At 38.8% G+C, this 15,009-nt stretch overlaps 1 protein-coding gene and 1 non-coding gene across 2 annotated transcripts in view; both read left to right on the top strand.

Moving 5' to 3' along the window:
• The window catches only part of LOC146452841 (chromatin remodeling protein domino-like), a 29,238-nt gene extending 17,022 nt beyond the window's left edge, over positions 1-12,216 (top strand). Inside the window, exons 27-42 of the mRNA XM_085097460.1 lie at positions 2,174-2,209; positions 3,056-3,255; positions 4,018-4,171; positions 4,619-4,669; positions 4,842-4,967; positions 5,314-5,370; positions 5,676-5,768; positions 6,488-6,630; positions 6,908-6,961; positions 7,174-7,273; positions 7,635-7,874; positions 8,011-8,092; positions 8,365-8,540; positions 9,047-9,199; positions 9,754-9,793; positions 10,130-12,216. Of these exons, the coding sequence (XP_084953586.1) occupies positions 2,174-2,209; positions 3,056-3,255; positions 4,018-4,171; positions 4,619-4,669; positions 4,842-4,967; positions 5,314-5,370; positions 5,676-5,768; positions 6,488-6,630; positions 6,908-6,961; positions 7,174-7,273; positions 7,635-7,874; positions 8,011-8,092; positions 8,365-8,540; positions 9,047-9,199; positions 9,754-9,793; positions 10,130-11,016 (2,592 nt within the window). The 3' untranslated portion in view covers positions 11,017-12,216. The remainder of the gene's footprint in view (positions 1-2,173; positions 2,210-3,055; positions 3,256-4,017; positions 4,172-4,618; positions 4,670-4,841; positions 4,968-5,313; positions 5,371-5,675; positions 5,769-6,487; positions 6,631-6,907; positions 6,962-7,173; positions 7,274-7,634; positions 7,875-8,010; positions 8,093-8,364; positions 8,541-9,046; positions 9,200-9,753; positions 9,794-10,129) is intronic.
• A 1,724-nt stretch (positions 12,217-13,940) lies between these two features.
• Positions 13,941-14,013, top strand: Trnav-gac (transfer RNA valine (anticodon GAC)). The gene has a single exon. It is a non-coding gene; the product is annotated as a tRNA-Val (tRNA).
• Positions 14,014-15,009: the final 996 nt, after the last annotated feature.

Raw genomic sequence — 15,009 nt, 5'->3', positions numbered from 1 at the left:
CCAGTAGTTTTGGATGGCTGTACAGCGTTAGCATTGCCAACAAACATTGTTGGTGTCCAAAGTTGTCTTGAACTTGCTAAAATGGAGAGTCTTTCCTTGATGATGGTTTGGCTGGCCATACATTCATGGTTTTGTTTTGTTGCCCATTGTTCCACAGTCCATACTCTCAAACATCTTTCAGACTTAACCTGTCTCCTCCATTTAACAAGTATCTTATTTTGTGGCTATTGCTGCGTTGTAATGATCATTCCTTGTCGGTAACCTGTGTAGTAATAATTGTTTGAACAAATCATTTGATCCCTGCTAACCCAAGCACAACTTGGTGAATTGTTTTTGGTATTCCTTCTCTTATCTTTCCTCTGACAGTCATTATACATTTCAAGGGTTAAAACCACTTGCTGCTTCACATATTCCTTGGTTTGATTTCAATGGGGAGGGGCACATTCTGCTATTTGACTTTTGCCCGCATGCTAGCCTAAGCCATCCAAGCAATCAAGAGAAGATTTTAAAAATGACAAGCATTTCAAGGCACTTTGGAACTAGACTTGCTGAACAGCCATTCAGAGCATCCCTGCAGCTGCAAGGATGTATTATTAGTTTGTTTATTGCGTTTGTCTGGGTTAGGGCAGTCGTAAAAACGCTGTGTAAATGATCACTTTTCAACCATGTGGACATGGGTCATGGTCAGAATTAAGTTTAAAAGGTTTAGTAGGGTTTTGCTTGTCTGTGCTTAAGCTGTGATGTCATTGGTTGTGATAACTTGTAAAATTGATGAGTAAGCTCAATCAAGGTGCAAGGTGGTCCATGGTTTAGGATCTAGAAGAATTGAGCTCTGTTGCAATCTTGGTTGACATCACTGCAAATATCTTTCACCCAATGGCAACAAAAATGTAGTGACAAAAACTTAATTAAGAAGAAGTTAGTATGGATATATCATGCCACCCATGATTAGCCTAGAGAGCTATTGCACCAAGTTTAAAAGGAAACATGATAAAACTGCTGCGAATGAGGCAATAAGGATTGGTGGTGGTGGTGACGACGATGATGATGATGATGATGACTTGTAAGAATTTTGTTTGCCTGTTGTCAGTTCATTTTGTTGGTAATTTTTATTATCTGTCAGGTTAGGAACAAGCCATTTGGTTAGTCTTTAGTCTGTTTTTTCTAGTGTTTTTTTTTTTCTTTTGTACTATCTCTTTCTAAATGGTACAAAAAGATTAAAAGGCTAAGACTAAGACCAACAACAATCTATCTTTTGAAGGACTGCTCTCGCAAGATGTCACACAAAACTCACTCCAGGGTTCAAACATCTATTGCAGGACAGTGCAATTTGACCCATTATTTACAACAGGGGTAGACACTTTGCCATTTGTGTACGCCTTGTATTCTGAAACAAAACTGAATGAGCTTGCAGTGAAACCTGGCAAGCCAATGTTGTTAAAAACACCAGCTTCCAAGGTACTTGAGCATTAAGGGAACCCTTTCATTCACCTACATTGCAACACAATCACTGCACCAAATGTTTCATAAGTCACTTTGGGGATTATTTCTACTTGGAAAAATGAAAGTTGTAGGCTAAGTGTGCCTCCTTTATTGCTGACACCAGTAATCCCACCCAAACATAAAGACCGAATAACATTGATGTTTGTTTGTTTATTTCACCACACACGTCACAAAAAAGCAAAATAAGAGTACAAAAATATGTATATATTAGAGAGAAAGTGGTGAGAATGCCTTAGGAGAAACCATAGGGCTTATAGAATAAGGCTTCCTCACTGTGTCAAACTAATTTGCTAAGGGTGGGAATTTTCAGAAATGGCTGGATTTGAGTGATTTGGTGATAACTTGCAAAGGTTCTTTGCAGTTTAGTGTGGGAATGATTTTCTGATGCATGCTTGTTCAGCCCACTGACTAAACAGCTCCAGATTTTGTTTAGACATGTTTAATCAAACACTGGGCTCTTATTTATTCTGTATTAATGCTGAATTATTTCAGATCATCTCTTATTTTTAACAGGCATGATGGAACAGCAAACATAAAATGAACTTGTTAACTAAGTAAAACATCTCATTAAATTCAAAACAAGAATTGAAAAATAATGAACCCTGTGACTGTCCAATTTGAACTGTTTAGTAAGGTTCTAAAATAATGAAAAGAACTGTTTTCTCCATAGGTTTATGTAAATGATGTGACTGGTGAAGAAATGCCGGTTAGTCTTAAATATTTCAATTTCTGTTACTTAATGTTAATGTACACAAATCCAGAAAGGATAATTTTTAAGCCACTGTTATACGTTGAAACTTTTAGCTGAAAATTGTGTGCAATGGCGCTGCGAAACAAGTTTCAGCAGGCATTGCGCCATGTAACATGGTTGGTTTCGTGAAACTTTTTTGAACTTCCGTTGCAAGACAAGTTTCACGAAAAGTAGAATCGCTTTCTACTTCTGCAACAGTTGCAGCGGTGAAAAATCGAGTTTCACCTTGTAACACCACTTCGTGAAACTGGTCTCGTTCGTCGTTGCACACAAGTTTCAGCTAAAAGTTTCGACTTGTAACGGCGGCTTCAGGGCTTGTGTAATTCTTAACTTTACGTTTTGTTGGCAAGTGTTTATACAAGCAAACTGTGAGTGGGACAAAGCTAAAAGAAACCTATCTTGAAACTGAAATAAGAGTACATCTTGTAAAGACACAAGAACTGTTTTATTAGGATGCACAAAAGGCTTCACCATGAGATTCTAACATTCTGCCCTAACAGTTACAGGCAACAAAATAATTTCAAATGGTTTAGTGCGAGGCCGTCTGTGTCTGTAAAGGTCTGTATGGCTTTTTCCAGCTCCACTTGCACTTATGCATACAGCCCTTTTAAGGAGATTTTCTCAGTACCTTTGTAATAAAACCATGTGCGAGGCTGTACAGGTCATAAGTTCTAGTCTCAGTAATATGGACAAAGAATCAAGCTTGGGAATGGGAAGTCTCCATTATTTGCTATAATAATGAGTTCAGTATTTATGGTGATGTAAAACGTAAGAATGTCCTTCCTGAATTAATTGTCATAGATTTGGACCCCTCCCACCCCTCCCCGAGATGGGCAAGATGAGGTGTATGTTGATCCAGCTGTGGGCTACCTATATGAGAACACGCCCATGGCAGCCAGTCGACTCCCAGCTCTGCATTTGACCAAGCCACATCAGACAGGAAAGAGAACTGTGCACAAGTCTGTTGTTTATTTCAGAGATCAGCTTCAGGGAGCTACAAAGTGAGTAAATAAAGTTTTAAATGGGGGCCTTAATACTAACCCATTAGACCATTACTTTGCCTAGATTTCAAAAACTTGAAGTAGGTAGGCGTATTTGCTACCCCCTCTCCCTTTCCCCACCTCCTCCTTCCTGGAGAGGCTGTTAGTCCATCACAAGTTATCACCCAACTTGCACAGTTAGACAACCACTCCCCACAGATTGAAACATCAATCACCTTCCAAAGACAGGAACAGCTCTGTCCTACTCTTAGAGATCAGATGAATGAGCTAGGTTTACTGTTCTGGTGTTTATCTCCCATTTATGTCACATGAAACAGCTAGTGCATGCCTAATCAAACTGGAAGGGATTCTAGTTGATTTAAAGGTGCCCCTAGCTTTTTTTAGGCTTCCAAAAAAAAGGCAGTAGCCATTCTGGTTCAGAGTTGTTTTGGGTTTAAAAATTTTCAAATCAATTTGATTTTTATTTGTCTTTGTCTGAGATTATGGTAATGAATGTTGCAGAAAGGAAAATATAAATTAAACTGGTTTGAAAATTTAAACCATTAAAATTATTTACCATTAAAAAATTCAAACCAGAACATATACACTGAGTTAAAAGAGGCAATATGGGCTTATTTTGTCTTTAACAAGACAGAAGGGGCAGAGACAAGGAGGCAAGTTGTGTTGGTGGGTTGGTGAGTGAGTGGGTGGGGACTTATTATACATGACTACAATACTGATAAACCGATGTATGTCACTTGTTGACATTTTCTTGTGATGCAGGGATCGTGTCAGCCGTCCCACATCAGTCTTTGACAGGAATGGATTTGATCCCTTTGCTAGAAGTCGCCGTAATTCCTTGAGCAAGAAGTCGAAAATGAAGCAGATGAAACAGCAGGTGGCTCCCAGTATAGTCAAACAGGCAGACTATTCACAGGTGTGTGGGAACATTAAGGAAGCCTGTATTAACGACTGAAAAAACTACATCCATGATCTCTAGTGCACGATAGTTCTCATATGAATAGTTGTGAGAATCTCTCTTTTATGTTCAGCAATGTAAATTGCGGTCTTTCTCAAAAGCTTTGTTTGAATGGTTATATTTTACACTGTATGTTTTGATCCATGAATGTTAAAGGTAAACTATCTATAATGAGCCAAGATGACCTTTTGGGAGGGATCACGGGGTTGTTTCCTTAGGAAGTTGGAGTTTTCTCACCCCCTCTGTAGAAATCAAATCAGCATGTAGTGTGAGTGCATTTTTGGCAAAATAATTTGTATATTTAATAATATTTTTTTTGTAACCATGTTATGATCAATATTTTATCATAACTAAATGGAAGTCAGATTGTCAACTGTGATGTTACTTTACAATGTTTCTCTCTAGGGTGCTGGTATTCCAGAATGGTTGATCCATGAAGATTGGGCCTTACTACAGGTATTTCACCAGGATCACACTTCTAAGAAATTGTTATTTTTTTGTCTAACTCAGATCTTTTTTCATTTGTTTTGTAAAAGCTGGACACTCATTGAAAGTATGTATGTAATGTATGTATGTATGCATGTATAATTTCTTGTTGCTCACTGTTTGGGATTTGTGTTTGTAATAGGCTGTTAATTCACTGCAAGAGTTACCTGTTGATCTAGCCGTAAATGTTCCGAGCCAGACACCAAACTGGGACATTGTCTGTGACATTGTCAACCTCACCAGCAGGACATTCCGTTCAGCTCGCCAGGTAAATACTGTTCCTTGTCCAGAGAGGTCAATGACTGAAAGGTATTTAAATAAACATGAGGCCTGAAAGGTTTTTACTTTAGCAATTACCACTATTCTGAACATTATTGGTTTGTTGGTTTATTTGTTAATAGTGTCTCGAGAAGAAAATCGTTAATTTGTAGTAACTAATATCAATTTTTTTTTTAAATCAACTGGCTTTCATACAAGGCACAGTTGTTCAATGAATTTTCATTTACATTGTGGTTATGACAAGAGATCTTGTAAATATTATGTTACACTCAAGACTCTCTTTTAGATACAAAAAGTATGAAAAGTATCCAATAAGTTTTTGTTATTATCTTCAGTGCCGTGATCGCTATTTGAACATGATCATTCCCAGGGAAGAGGGCAAGATTCCTTTGGTAAGGATTATATTACTGAGATCTCAGAAATACAACATTCATCTAATTTCTCTGTAAAAAGTTTTTTGTGAAAATATATGATTTTTATAGTATTTTACACATTTAATGGAATTTAAGCCGTCAGTGAAGAGCAGACTATGCCTTATTTAAATATTTGCGTTGTTGGCAAATGCTCTGAAGTATAATAAATTGTAATATACAATAAATTAGGTTGTTGGATGTCCCAGGGACCTCCATAATATCAATAAAAGCGTAAGAAATGCACTGATATCATTTGAAAACTGTTGTTTCTTTGGAATTTGTAGCCAGGTGCAGAGGAGAATGTGAAGAAACTAAGGACAAAATACAAGTCCTTCCCTCAGCCATACCTTACCCAGTCTCCTCATCTACCAGTCAAGGTACAGTGTAAACAGACTTCTTGCAGTTCTTGTTTTCTGTAAACAAGCACGTCAAGCTATCATAAAGTAACAAGTCTTTTTAGTTCCCAGTTTAGCACCCTTCAACCATCATTCGTTTATTTTTGGAGATAGATGTGTTCAGGTAGCTAATGTGGGTAACACTCAGGGGCCAATTTATTTGTTAATAGACTCATGCGAAATCCAGTTAATGACACGTGAGTTGCTACTTTTGCAGGTTCGCTACTCCTTCTAGATTTCTTAAACAAACTTTCAAAATTTTATTGTTATTGTCACTTGGAGTGGGGAAGGGGAGCTGGGCATGATCACTTTTGGAACTTACCTGTTGTACTGTAGACCATACAATACAATACAAAACTTTAATGACACTCCCTGAAAAGGGCTTTTCAGTGACAATAATAATTAATGTACAACATTATACATCAAAACCGTAGTAAATCTAAAAGTTACAATGATGCAATGCAATGATTTATACAAGAAGAGTAAAAATTAAGCTAAAAAATGGTCCATTTAATGAGAACTTTTGCTTGAGTATGCACACCTTATGAGGGTATCTATAAAAAAAATGTCATTTACTCTATGTGCAGGGATGGTAGTGTTGAAATAAAACATTATCAAGGGTGATAATGAGTAATTGATAGTGGAGTGCACCATTGTGCAAGTGACTGGCTTGTGTGTAAAACTATCATTCTATAATTTAGGTCAAGGGCACAAGTGGCAGGTCATTCAAGACGCATCATTTGTTGTCTCAAGATGCTGGACGCTCACCCACTATTGTGCGTTCATCTGTGTTTGACCTTGTCAAACGAACTTCACAGAAGAGAAAACCACCCCTCAAGCAAATGTGAGCTTTTGTTTAAAAGAATACAGCTTGTTCCTAGAATTAAAGATATTTTCTTCTGTTTGTGTTCCCACTTATGCTGGCTCTTCAGACATGTCTTCACGTAAATCATGAATTTGTGCTTGTGCCTGTATTGCTTCTTCAAACCATTTGACATTCGTTTAGATCAGTAGTACAATTTCACTATTGTTGGTGACTGATTGTCCATAACTGTTAAATGTTTATATTTACAAATGAAGAATGTATGTCTCTGTTGATTTACTCTGTTATTTATTTTAAGGTTGGTTGATCCCCAGACGAAGAATTTCAAGCACTCAGCTGTGTTGTTAGCAAGGTAAGAAGCATTTGCCCGATAAGGACCCTTTTGAAAAATCTTCAGAAACCAAGGGAGAGGAAGAGGAAGATAAAACCAACTGAAAGAATGACTCTAGAAGATTAATTTGAAATAAAAGTGTGAAACTTTGTGAAGTGCTTTTGAAACAATACATACACTAAATTGAATCAATGTGCTTTGTAAGTTTATTATCATGTTTTGATCTCTTGTAGTGGGATATCTGAGGAAAAGACTCTAAATCCAGTTCAGTTGGCTACTATGAAGGCAGAAAGGATGGCTCGCGAAAAGGCAGCAGCTGCTCAGAATGCTGCGGTAAGAATTTCATTCATGTCATTACGTCAACATTTCAGGTCTTTTGGTAGCTTGTGTCTCACTGAATAACTTTTTGTCAGAGCAATTTTACAGGGCAGGGTTGACATTTAGCAAAAAAGGCAGTTGTGCTAGTTTTCTCAAAAACCCTTCAGTTGTTAGTCTGTTTTCTTACTTATTGATGTGAGTTAGCCAAGGGCCTTTGTCTTATTTCAAGATAAATAGGGACATTAAGTAAAGCCAGTCTTGATTTCAGTGCTTAGAGGGCTGTAGGGTGCATTGTACAATAGTGGGAAGGCATGTGGAAATATCAATTGACAGTTAGTGTGGCAGCAAAACTCTGAACCGCTTATGTTCTAAACAGTTACAACAGCAGCAACAACAACAACAACAACAGAATCAACAACAACAACAGCAGCAGCAGCAACAACAACAACAGCAACAGCAAAATCCACCAGTCGCGGCACCATCTCAACTTCAGCAAGCTCAGGGATCCCAGCTGCCGCAACAGCAGCCTGCCTCCAAACAGCTACCAAGCACTACAACACAGCTTCCAGCGCAAAAGCTTACTACAACTGCACAATTAAACTCAACATCTGTTGCTGTAAGTGCCTTGCATAATAATAATAATTTGATTTTGAATTTTTCCCAGCCAATCTTCAAATCCAGACTGATTGAGTGTGTCCTATTCAACGAACATTGTTTTATACTGATAAAGAATGTGATGTCAATATTTTTAGTCTGCATCAGCGCTTCAGAAAAGTGCAGTGCTTCAAGGTGCTACTGGGACCACACCTGCATCAACTTTGTTGAAGACTACAGGTTAGTGTTTTACTGTTTGTTGTTCATTAAATTGGTTAGTTTCAAGTTGCCGTCTATCATGTAAATCAGTGTGTAAAAACCCAAAGGTGCCGTTTCTCTATGCATAGTTTTGTGCTTCTTATCTTCCCACAACTTACAGGAAACATTACACCTTGTAACAATGCTGCAACAGCAATGTTTTTTTAAATGAGAAACTTAATTTCGTCTTGCTGTTGATATAAGCCAGTGGATGTGCCAGTGTTCTCAGTCATTGTCACATGTTTGATTGACAGCTGCCAATATAGTGCTGAGTGGACAGTCAGTACCCACTGGGAGTGCCTCCAGTATTGTGGTTAACACACACAAGGGGAATGCCACAGGACTCAGCTCAATGACATCATCCTCCTTTGCAACAATCAACAAAAGGATGCAAGCAAAAATACCAACTTCGCTTGTCCAAGTGCAAACTGTAAGTACAAGAAATAACCTTGTGGTGGTGGTGTTTGCATCTTTTCCCCGAGTCTTGAAGCATTTCTCACTTGATAAGTACCCTCGTTTGTCACTTCTACATAATCATTTCATGTTTGAAGAGCAGCCAATTTATTGTTTTAAGTAAATTAAATTTAGTAATATTTTTCCTTCAATTTTTACCTAAATGCACTACTTGATAATTTTTAATAACCCTTCCTGTACCACTACTGGAATGTACAGCTCGATAGCTTTCATTATTGATAGCTTACTGGTGTATGTAATCCAAAGGCTCCAACAAAAGATGAAAGGAAAATTTGCCTTGTTGTAACTTTTTTGACTGTATTGTTCTTAAGTTGCATAAACCATGACATGTCTGTGAAAGTGGAAAGCATAACCTATAGGAAGAAACAGATGTGGGAGCAGTGCTGTGTCAGGTTTCAACTCTTTCAAGGAAAGAGTAAAGTTAATTGCTTTTTTTTATTTTATTTTTTTTATTTTTGTTAGAATGTATCTTCAGCTGGTGTATCCACAACAAGAGTGCTACAAACGCAGCCGCGTCAAGTGAGCAGCCCACTTGCATCAGGTACTGTGACAGCAATAACACTTGGTGCTACCACAAGCCTAGCGCCAGCATCATCAGCAACTGTTGTGAGTCAGGTAAGTTCTAATACATCCTTATGTAAACACCTTCATCGCTTAGTGGAGGTTGGATGCCCAGGATGTCCAGGGGCGTCCACTTTTGGCACAGACAGCCCCTAGATAGAGTTCCGCCTCCATGGCTGGTAAATTGGTGCCTCCCAGCCATGAGTCGCTACGCCAAGAGAACAAGGCACCCACCAGTTGAAACAGTTATGGGGGGCATAAACACATTGTTTTACCAACAGTTTTTTCTCAATCTGGGTATTTTGGCCAGATAGACCCTACTCCTTCGGAAATAGTAGACGGTGAGCAGTCTCTTGCACGATGGATCTAGCAAGCCAGAAGAAGCGTGGGGCCTCTCACCAATCCCTCCTCATTCACTTAACTAATTTGCATAATTTTCCCGCCACTTTGCGTGCACGATCTGAGGAAAAAAGTCCAACTGCTCGCAGCCTATGGAAATGAAGAAGAGATAATATGGAAATGTTGTTCATCTAGTTTTTCACCTGGTATCTCTTGAATGATAATGGGTAAAACTACTTTTTGCTAAATGTTCTGATGTCTGTTCACAGATTGGACAACAAACTACGACTCCATCAGTTGCTACTGCAAGTATGTTATCGATTTTTGCTTTTTAAGAATTTATCTTTACATTCATCCCTTTCTTGAAGAAACGAAGTCCCAGGTCTAAGTCCTTTCAGACCACTGACTAAATAATATGAAAGTCTTGTATTTATGTTGGATTTTTAAAAAAGGTCGTGTTAGTTGAGACTACCTTGTTCAGTTCAGTGAGTTTCCTTCTTAAAATGGCACTGCGACGCTTCATGCATCAAAGTGACAGTGAACAGGTGTATTAAAATTATCTGGTCATTCATAAATGCGTATTCATAACCTGGCCACCAGACAAGCTTGAAAAAACTTATCCTTGTGCCTGGGTGTTACTTACAGGTCATAATTTACCAGTGGCTACACAGCAGTTTGTTGGACAGCCTGGAGTCAAGCTAACTCCCCAACAGATCCAAGTGCTTAGACAACGGCAACAGATGCAGGCACTGCAAAAACGGCAACAGCAAGTGGAACACATCAAACAACAGCAACTCAAACGCTTGCAGCAGATTCATCAAGTCAATCAAGGACAAGTTAACCAGGGAGCTGGTGCTTCTACTACTACCCCAATACCTAAGCCAGGCACAGTGCAACAAGCTACTGTACAACAGAGGCAACAGATAACGAACCCTCAGCAGGCTACTGCCATCCTCCAGAAAAAAGTACCACAGGGTATCACACAGCAACAGCTACAGCAGATCCTGACAAAACAACAGTTAGCACAGCTAACACCTCAGCAACAGTTGCAGCTGAGGCAGCAGATCCAACAGCAGCAACAACAACATATGATTCAGAAGATAGCACTACGCCAACAGCAGCAGCAACAACAACAACAGCAGGGTGTAGGAAGTGTGACTACTATGCAAAGTGCACAGGCTGGTCAATTGACTACACCACCTACAAGTGTAGCGACACCTTTGACACAAGCTCAGGCTCAGCTGCTTGCAGCACAGAAGCAACAGCAGCAACAACAACAACAAGTACCAGCTGCTGTGCAGGTTAAGACTCAGGTGACGGCGCAGCCTGCAGTCACACTAGGGACAGCGCAAGTGCAGCAGCAACAGCCACAGCCTCAGCAAATGGCGACTGTGACCCTGGGACAGAGAACCTCTGCCCCAGCTGTTCAGTTGCTGCAGCAGCAACAGCAGCAAGTACAGCAGCAGCAGCAACAACAGCAGCAGCATCAGTCTCCATACCAAATGAGACTGCGTAACCCACCGAAGCACTAAGCATGTGCAAATCATTCTTTTTGCTTTCAGCATTTTGTAAAGTAGTTTTCCTTTCTGTTGTCATTTTTGTAAAGTGTAGCCCGTGTAAACTCTTCTCTTGAAGAGGTGGCTCCTATGCATGTAAGTTGAGAAGCTATGTCGTAATCTATTTTACAGACAAAAGTGTAACAATGTACTATATAAATTGCATTAATAGGAAAGTAGCCTTATATGATAGAACAGTTAGACAGCAAGCTGTCTAATTGTTTCGGCATAACCCTGGGACCAATCTATTCAACAAAGGAAAAAGTAAAGAGTTAATTTTGTTTGTGAGTTTGTAAATTACATAGCACGCACTCCCAGTGCAGTTTATCGAAAATTAACTGCCTTTGCTTAATGTTCAGTCACCAAGTTATATGAAATGCGTATTTTCTATGCCCTGTGACTAAATGCAGGGATGCGTTTTATCGGTTACTAGTACACTTCCCGTGCAATGGAACACGCGCCACAGTTGCCAGTGTCCTTGAGAGCGAATCATCTGCTGTTATGAGAAAAACCAGACAATTTCAACCATCTTTCACGGATGATTTTATTCGCTCATCGTATTGTCCTCTGGCCTGTAAATACATTGCTTTTTTTATCGCTATTGTGAGGTGGCCATGAGTTGTAAGAAATGGCTGTTATAGTACGCATTTTACCTCGTTGATTCCTGTTTATTCATAGCTAGCTATGTATTAGACCTAACACAAGTCGTTTTCTTATGCGCCGAAAACAGTGACCGACTCCCACGAAAAACTGGCTTTGAGAAAGTCGAGCTATGTACTTATCATACTATTTACTCTTAAGTTCTACTTTTTGCTGCTCTCTGCTCCATAATGTTTTCAGTCTAGGACAAACGCGTGTAAAAAGACTCAATATTACGTCGAGTTAAGTGCTCATTCAGTGTTCTGATAATAAAGCCTGTAGAGATATTAGTGGTGCATTGTTCGTCAAAGTTTTTTATTGGGACGAGTGACTTAACCAGAAGTGTTGAAAAGCTACTTTACAATAGGTACTATTCAACATTTATATTTTTTGTTAACTTTTGACTTAGATACTTGATAGCAACTTTTGTTTTGTAAATAGTGTCAACCGCTTGGTATATTTTACGAGTTTCTTGTATGGACATCGTTTAGTAAAGATGTAGAGTATTAAAAGTGGATTTTTTTGTCCTGTTCTACAGTTGCTTGGTTCTCTGTTTGTAACCATGACCACTTCTGAATATGAACTTCCCTTAAATTGGTAGTATTGAAAAATACGACCGGTGTTTAACATAAAGGTTATATTCTCTTCAGACCCCCTAAGGGAAATAAGAGAATTTTTCCAAGCTTTCTGAGCTCAAAAAATAAAAACTTTTTCTCGGAGCTCAGAGGCCAGAAAATGTTCTTGGATAGAACAGTTTTAAAAAAATCACGACACAGTGATTTTTAAGTGGCCTAAACAAGGTTGACAGAACGCTACAATCCGAGACCTACAGAGAAGGGCTCAGGTCTTTTTTTTTTCTTTTCCAACTCGGTATATTATATAGCGGGAAAACCATGCCCCTATGCTCACAGAAAAGATTGTCCACGGTAGTTGAGGATATCCCTATATGTGCAGCATAATTGGGAAACTTGTGGTTCGACTTGAATTTCCCGCTTTTTCTTATCGGCCAATCGAATCGATCCAGGTTTATTCACTGCTTTTTAATAAACACCCATATTTTCGCTCTGATGATTCCGACAATTCTGTTCGCTTTACAAACCAGCGATTATTTTTTGATGCAACCAACGGCAAAACGCTTGCTCTGTGTCATCTTGTATCCTCAAAAAGCTGTAGCTTAAAAAACAAACCAGCAAAATCTATCAGCGATAGGGCAAAAGAAATTTCTTTGACATTCGCAAAATGCCCTTTGCTCTTCTATCGAGGGACGGCGTTCATGCAAGCAAGCAATGCAAAAGAATCGTGTTCTGCACAAGCTGGGTTACGAGAAAAGCAATGATAAATTATTTGGGGAGAAGAGGAAATCAAATATAGTAACAACCCTTGTGTTAGAGCCTACATTTTTTGAAGTCTGGCAAAATGGGTTCTTGTATTTTGGGGTAGTTATTGGCAATTTGGGGTAATTAGGTTCTTGCTATGAAGGAGGTATTAGTTGTTGATAACCAGAAAAAATAAATAAATTTGGGTTTGGTCCTTAAATATACTTCATTTATCTACAACTGTGTTATGATAAGCCTAACAAAAACTGTTTACAAGAGTTGTGTAATAAAAAAAAATATGTATAAACCCCGTTTCTGTTGTAGAAATTAACACTTTTATTTGTAATTACAGTTTGGTATTTTCTTGCAATATAAATTTGCAACTTCAAGTCAAACGCGTTGATTAAAATGTTTATCATAATTTAACTGTTACTGACCAACATGTAGGAACCTAAATGAGTGTAAATATATGAAACATATATTTAGAACTGCGGATGAAAGATCAAACAGAAGAAAGATCCTCGCAGTTGCGGAAAGAAAGCCTGAAAAAAATTCAGGCTTGAACGGGATCTTTCTTCTGTTTGATCTCTCATCCGCACATAGTTAATTGAGGGACTGGTTATGAAGCCTTGCCATGAAAACAATGGTGCTGCAGTTTATGTTGGAAGGGCCGCGACCCTGCACGATCATTTGTTTTAACGTTCACACCACATTTGAATATCTTAACAAAAACATTTCGATTGGTCAGTTGCTCCAACACATTCCAAATTTTATTGTTGTTTGTGTAGAGTCAAGGCCAAAAGGCAAACAAAAACATATAACAAAGAAGTTTGTCATCATAACCATTGCCTTCAATTAACTATGATCCGCAGTTCAAAATATTTACACTTATTTATTCATCTTTCACGGTATATTACGAACTCACAATATGACCAGCTCCCAGTTGGCTTGATAGCTCAGTTGGTAGAGCACTGCACCGACATCACAGAGGTCATGGGTTCGAATCCCGTTCAACCCTGAATTTTTTTCAGGCTTTCTTTTTGCAACTGGTTAAGTTGCGTAGCAACTGCGAGGATCTTTCTTCTGTTTGATATAGGAACCTGTTTGATCCTGCTTGGCTAAACAGGCTCTTATATTTTTGGGTATTACAAAGGCAAATTTCTGCCAGCAGGTTCTTAATCCACTGGGTTCTTACACGCGGGTTTTTACTGTAGGCTGAAAATGGAGGAAGTGCTCGTTACTGTTCAGCTGTGGGACAATTTTCTTGCCAACAAGAAAAACCAGGCACGCACAACACCAGTTACAACTGTACTGATTCGATTGGCGCCGCTGAGAATTTCATGCTCTGTGAATTCGCAACAATGCTTCCTGCTGTTGAAATTCCCGCTGATGTTCCTCCAACCAAAACATTTAAAGTACGTACTTTGCAGGTTGGCGCACTGCTTTAAAAAAAAATGACTGGATAAAGTAATCCGAGTAGAAGGTGAATGCATACTATGGTGTACTTCCAAAATGCTCTTTGCTGTTGAAATAGTCGATGATTTGCACGCAACCAAAAATATAAACTTAAGGGGGGACTTAACCTAAATTCGAATGAAATTTGAAGTGGCTTTAGGAAGGGATAGAAGAAAGAAAATGATTTTTGGAACACTAACAGACAGTTGATACCCACGCAAGAGCACCTCACGTTGCTAGTGGACTAACTTGGTATCCGTCTATTAATTATTAACTACAAATTCTTATTTTAAAACTTCACTAATTCTTCAATATTTCTTATTTCTCTTAATTTAACCAATCCTTCTAGAAAAACTATCTCCTCCCAAATATACCCAAAAATCACCCCAAAATTCACAAAACACCCCACAGTATAGATTTGCGGGATGAACATGGAGCTTTTGGATAGCTTGAAACGTGAACGAGATATTTCCATTAAAGCCATGTAAAGTGCGGTAAAATGGCGTTTACGTTAAGCCCCTCCTTAAAATACGCGTTCGACTCGGGTTGGTGCACGTCT

Source organism: Pavona decussata, unplaced genomic scaffold, assembly GCF_977016875.1.
Source record: "Pavona decussata unplaced genomic scaffold, jaPavDecu1.1 SCAFFOLD_366, whole genome shotgun sequence".
In the NCBI taxonomy this organism is placed as follows: Eukaryota; Metazoa; Cnidaria; class Anthozoa; order Scleractinia; family Agariciidae; genus Pavona; species Pavona decussata.
Note: the sequence above shows the minus strand (reverse complement) of the source record. Positions and strands in the feature narration are given on the sequence as shown.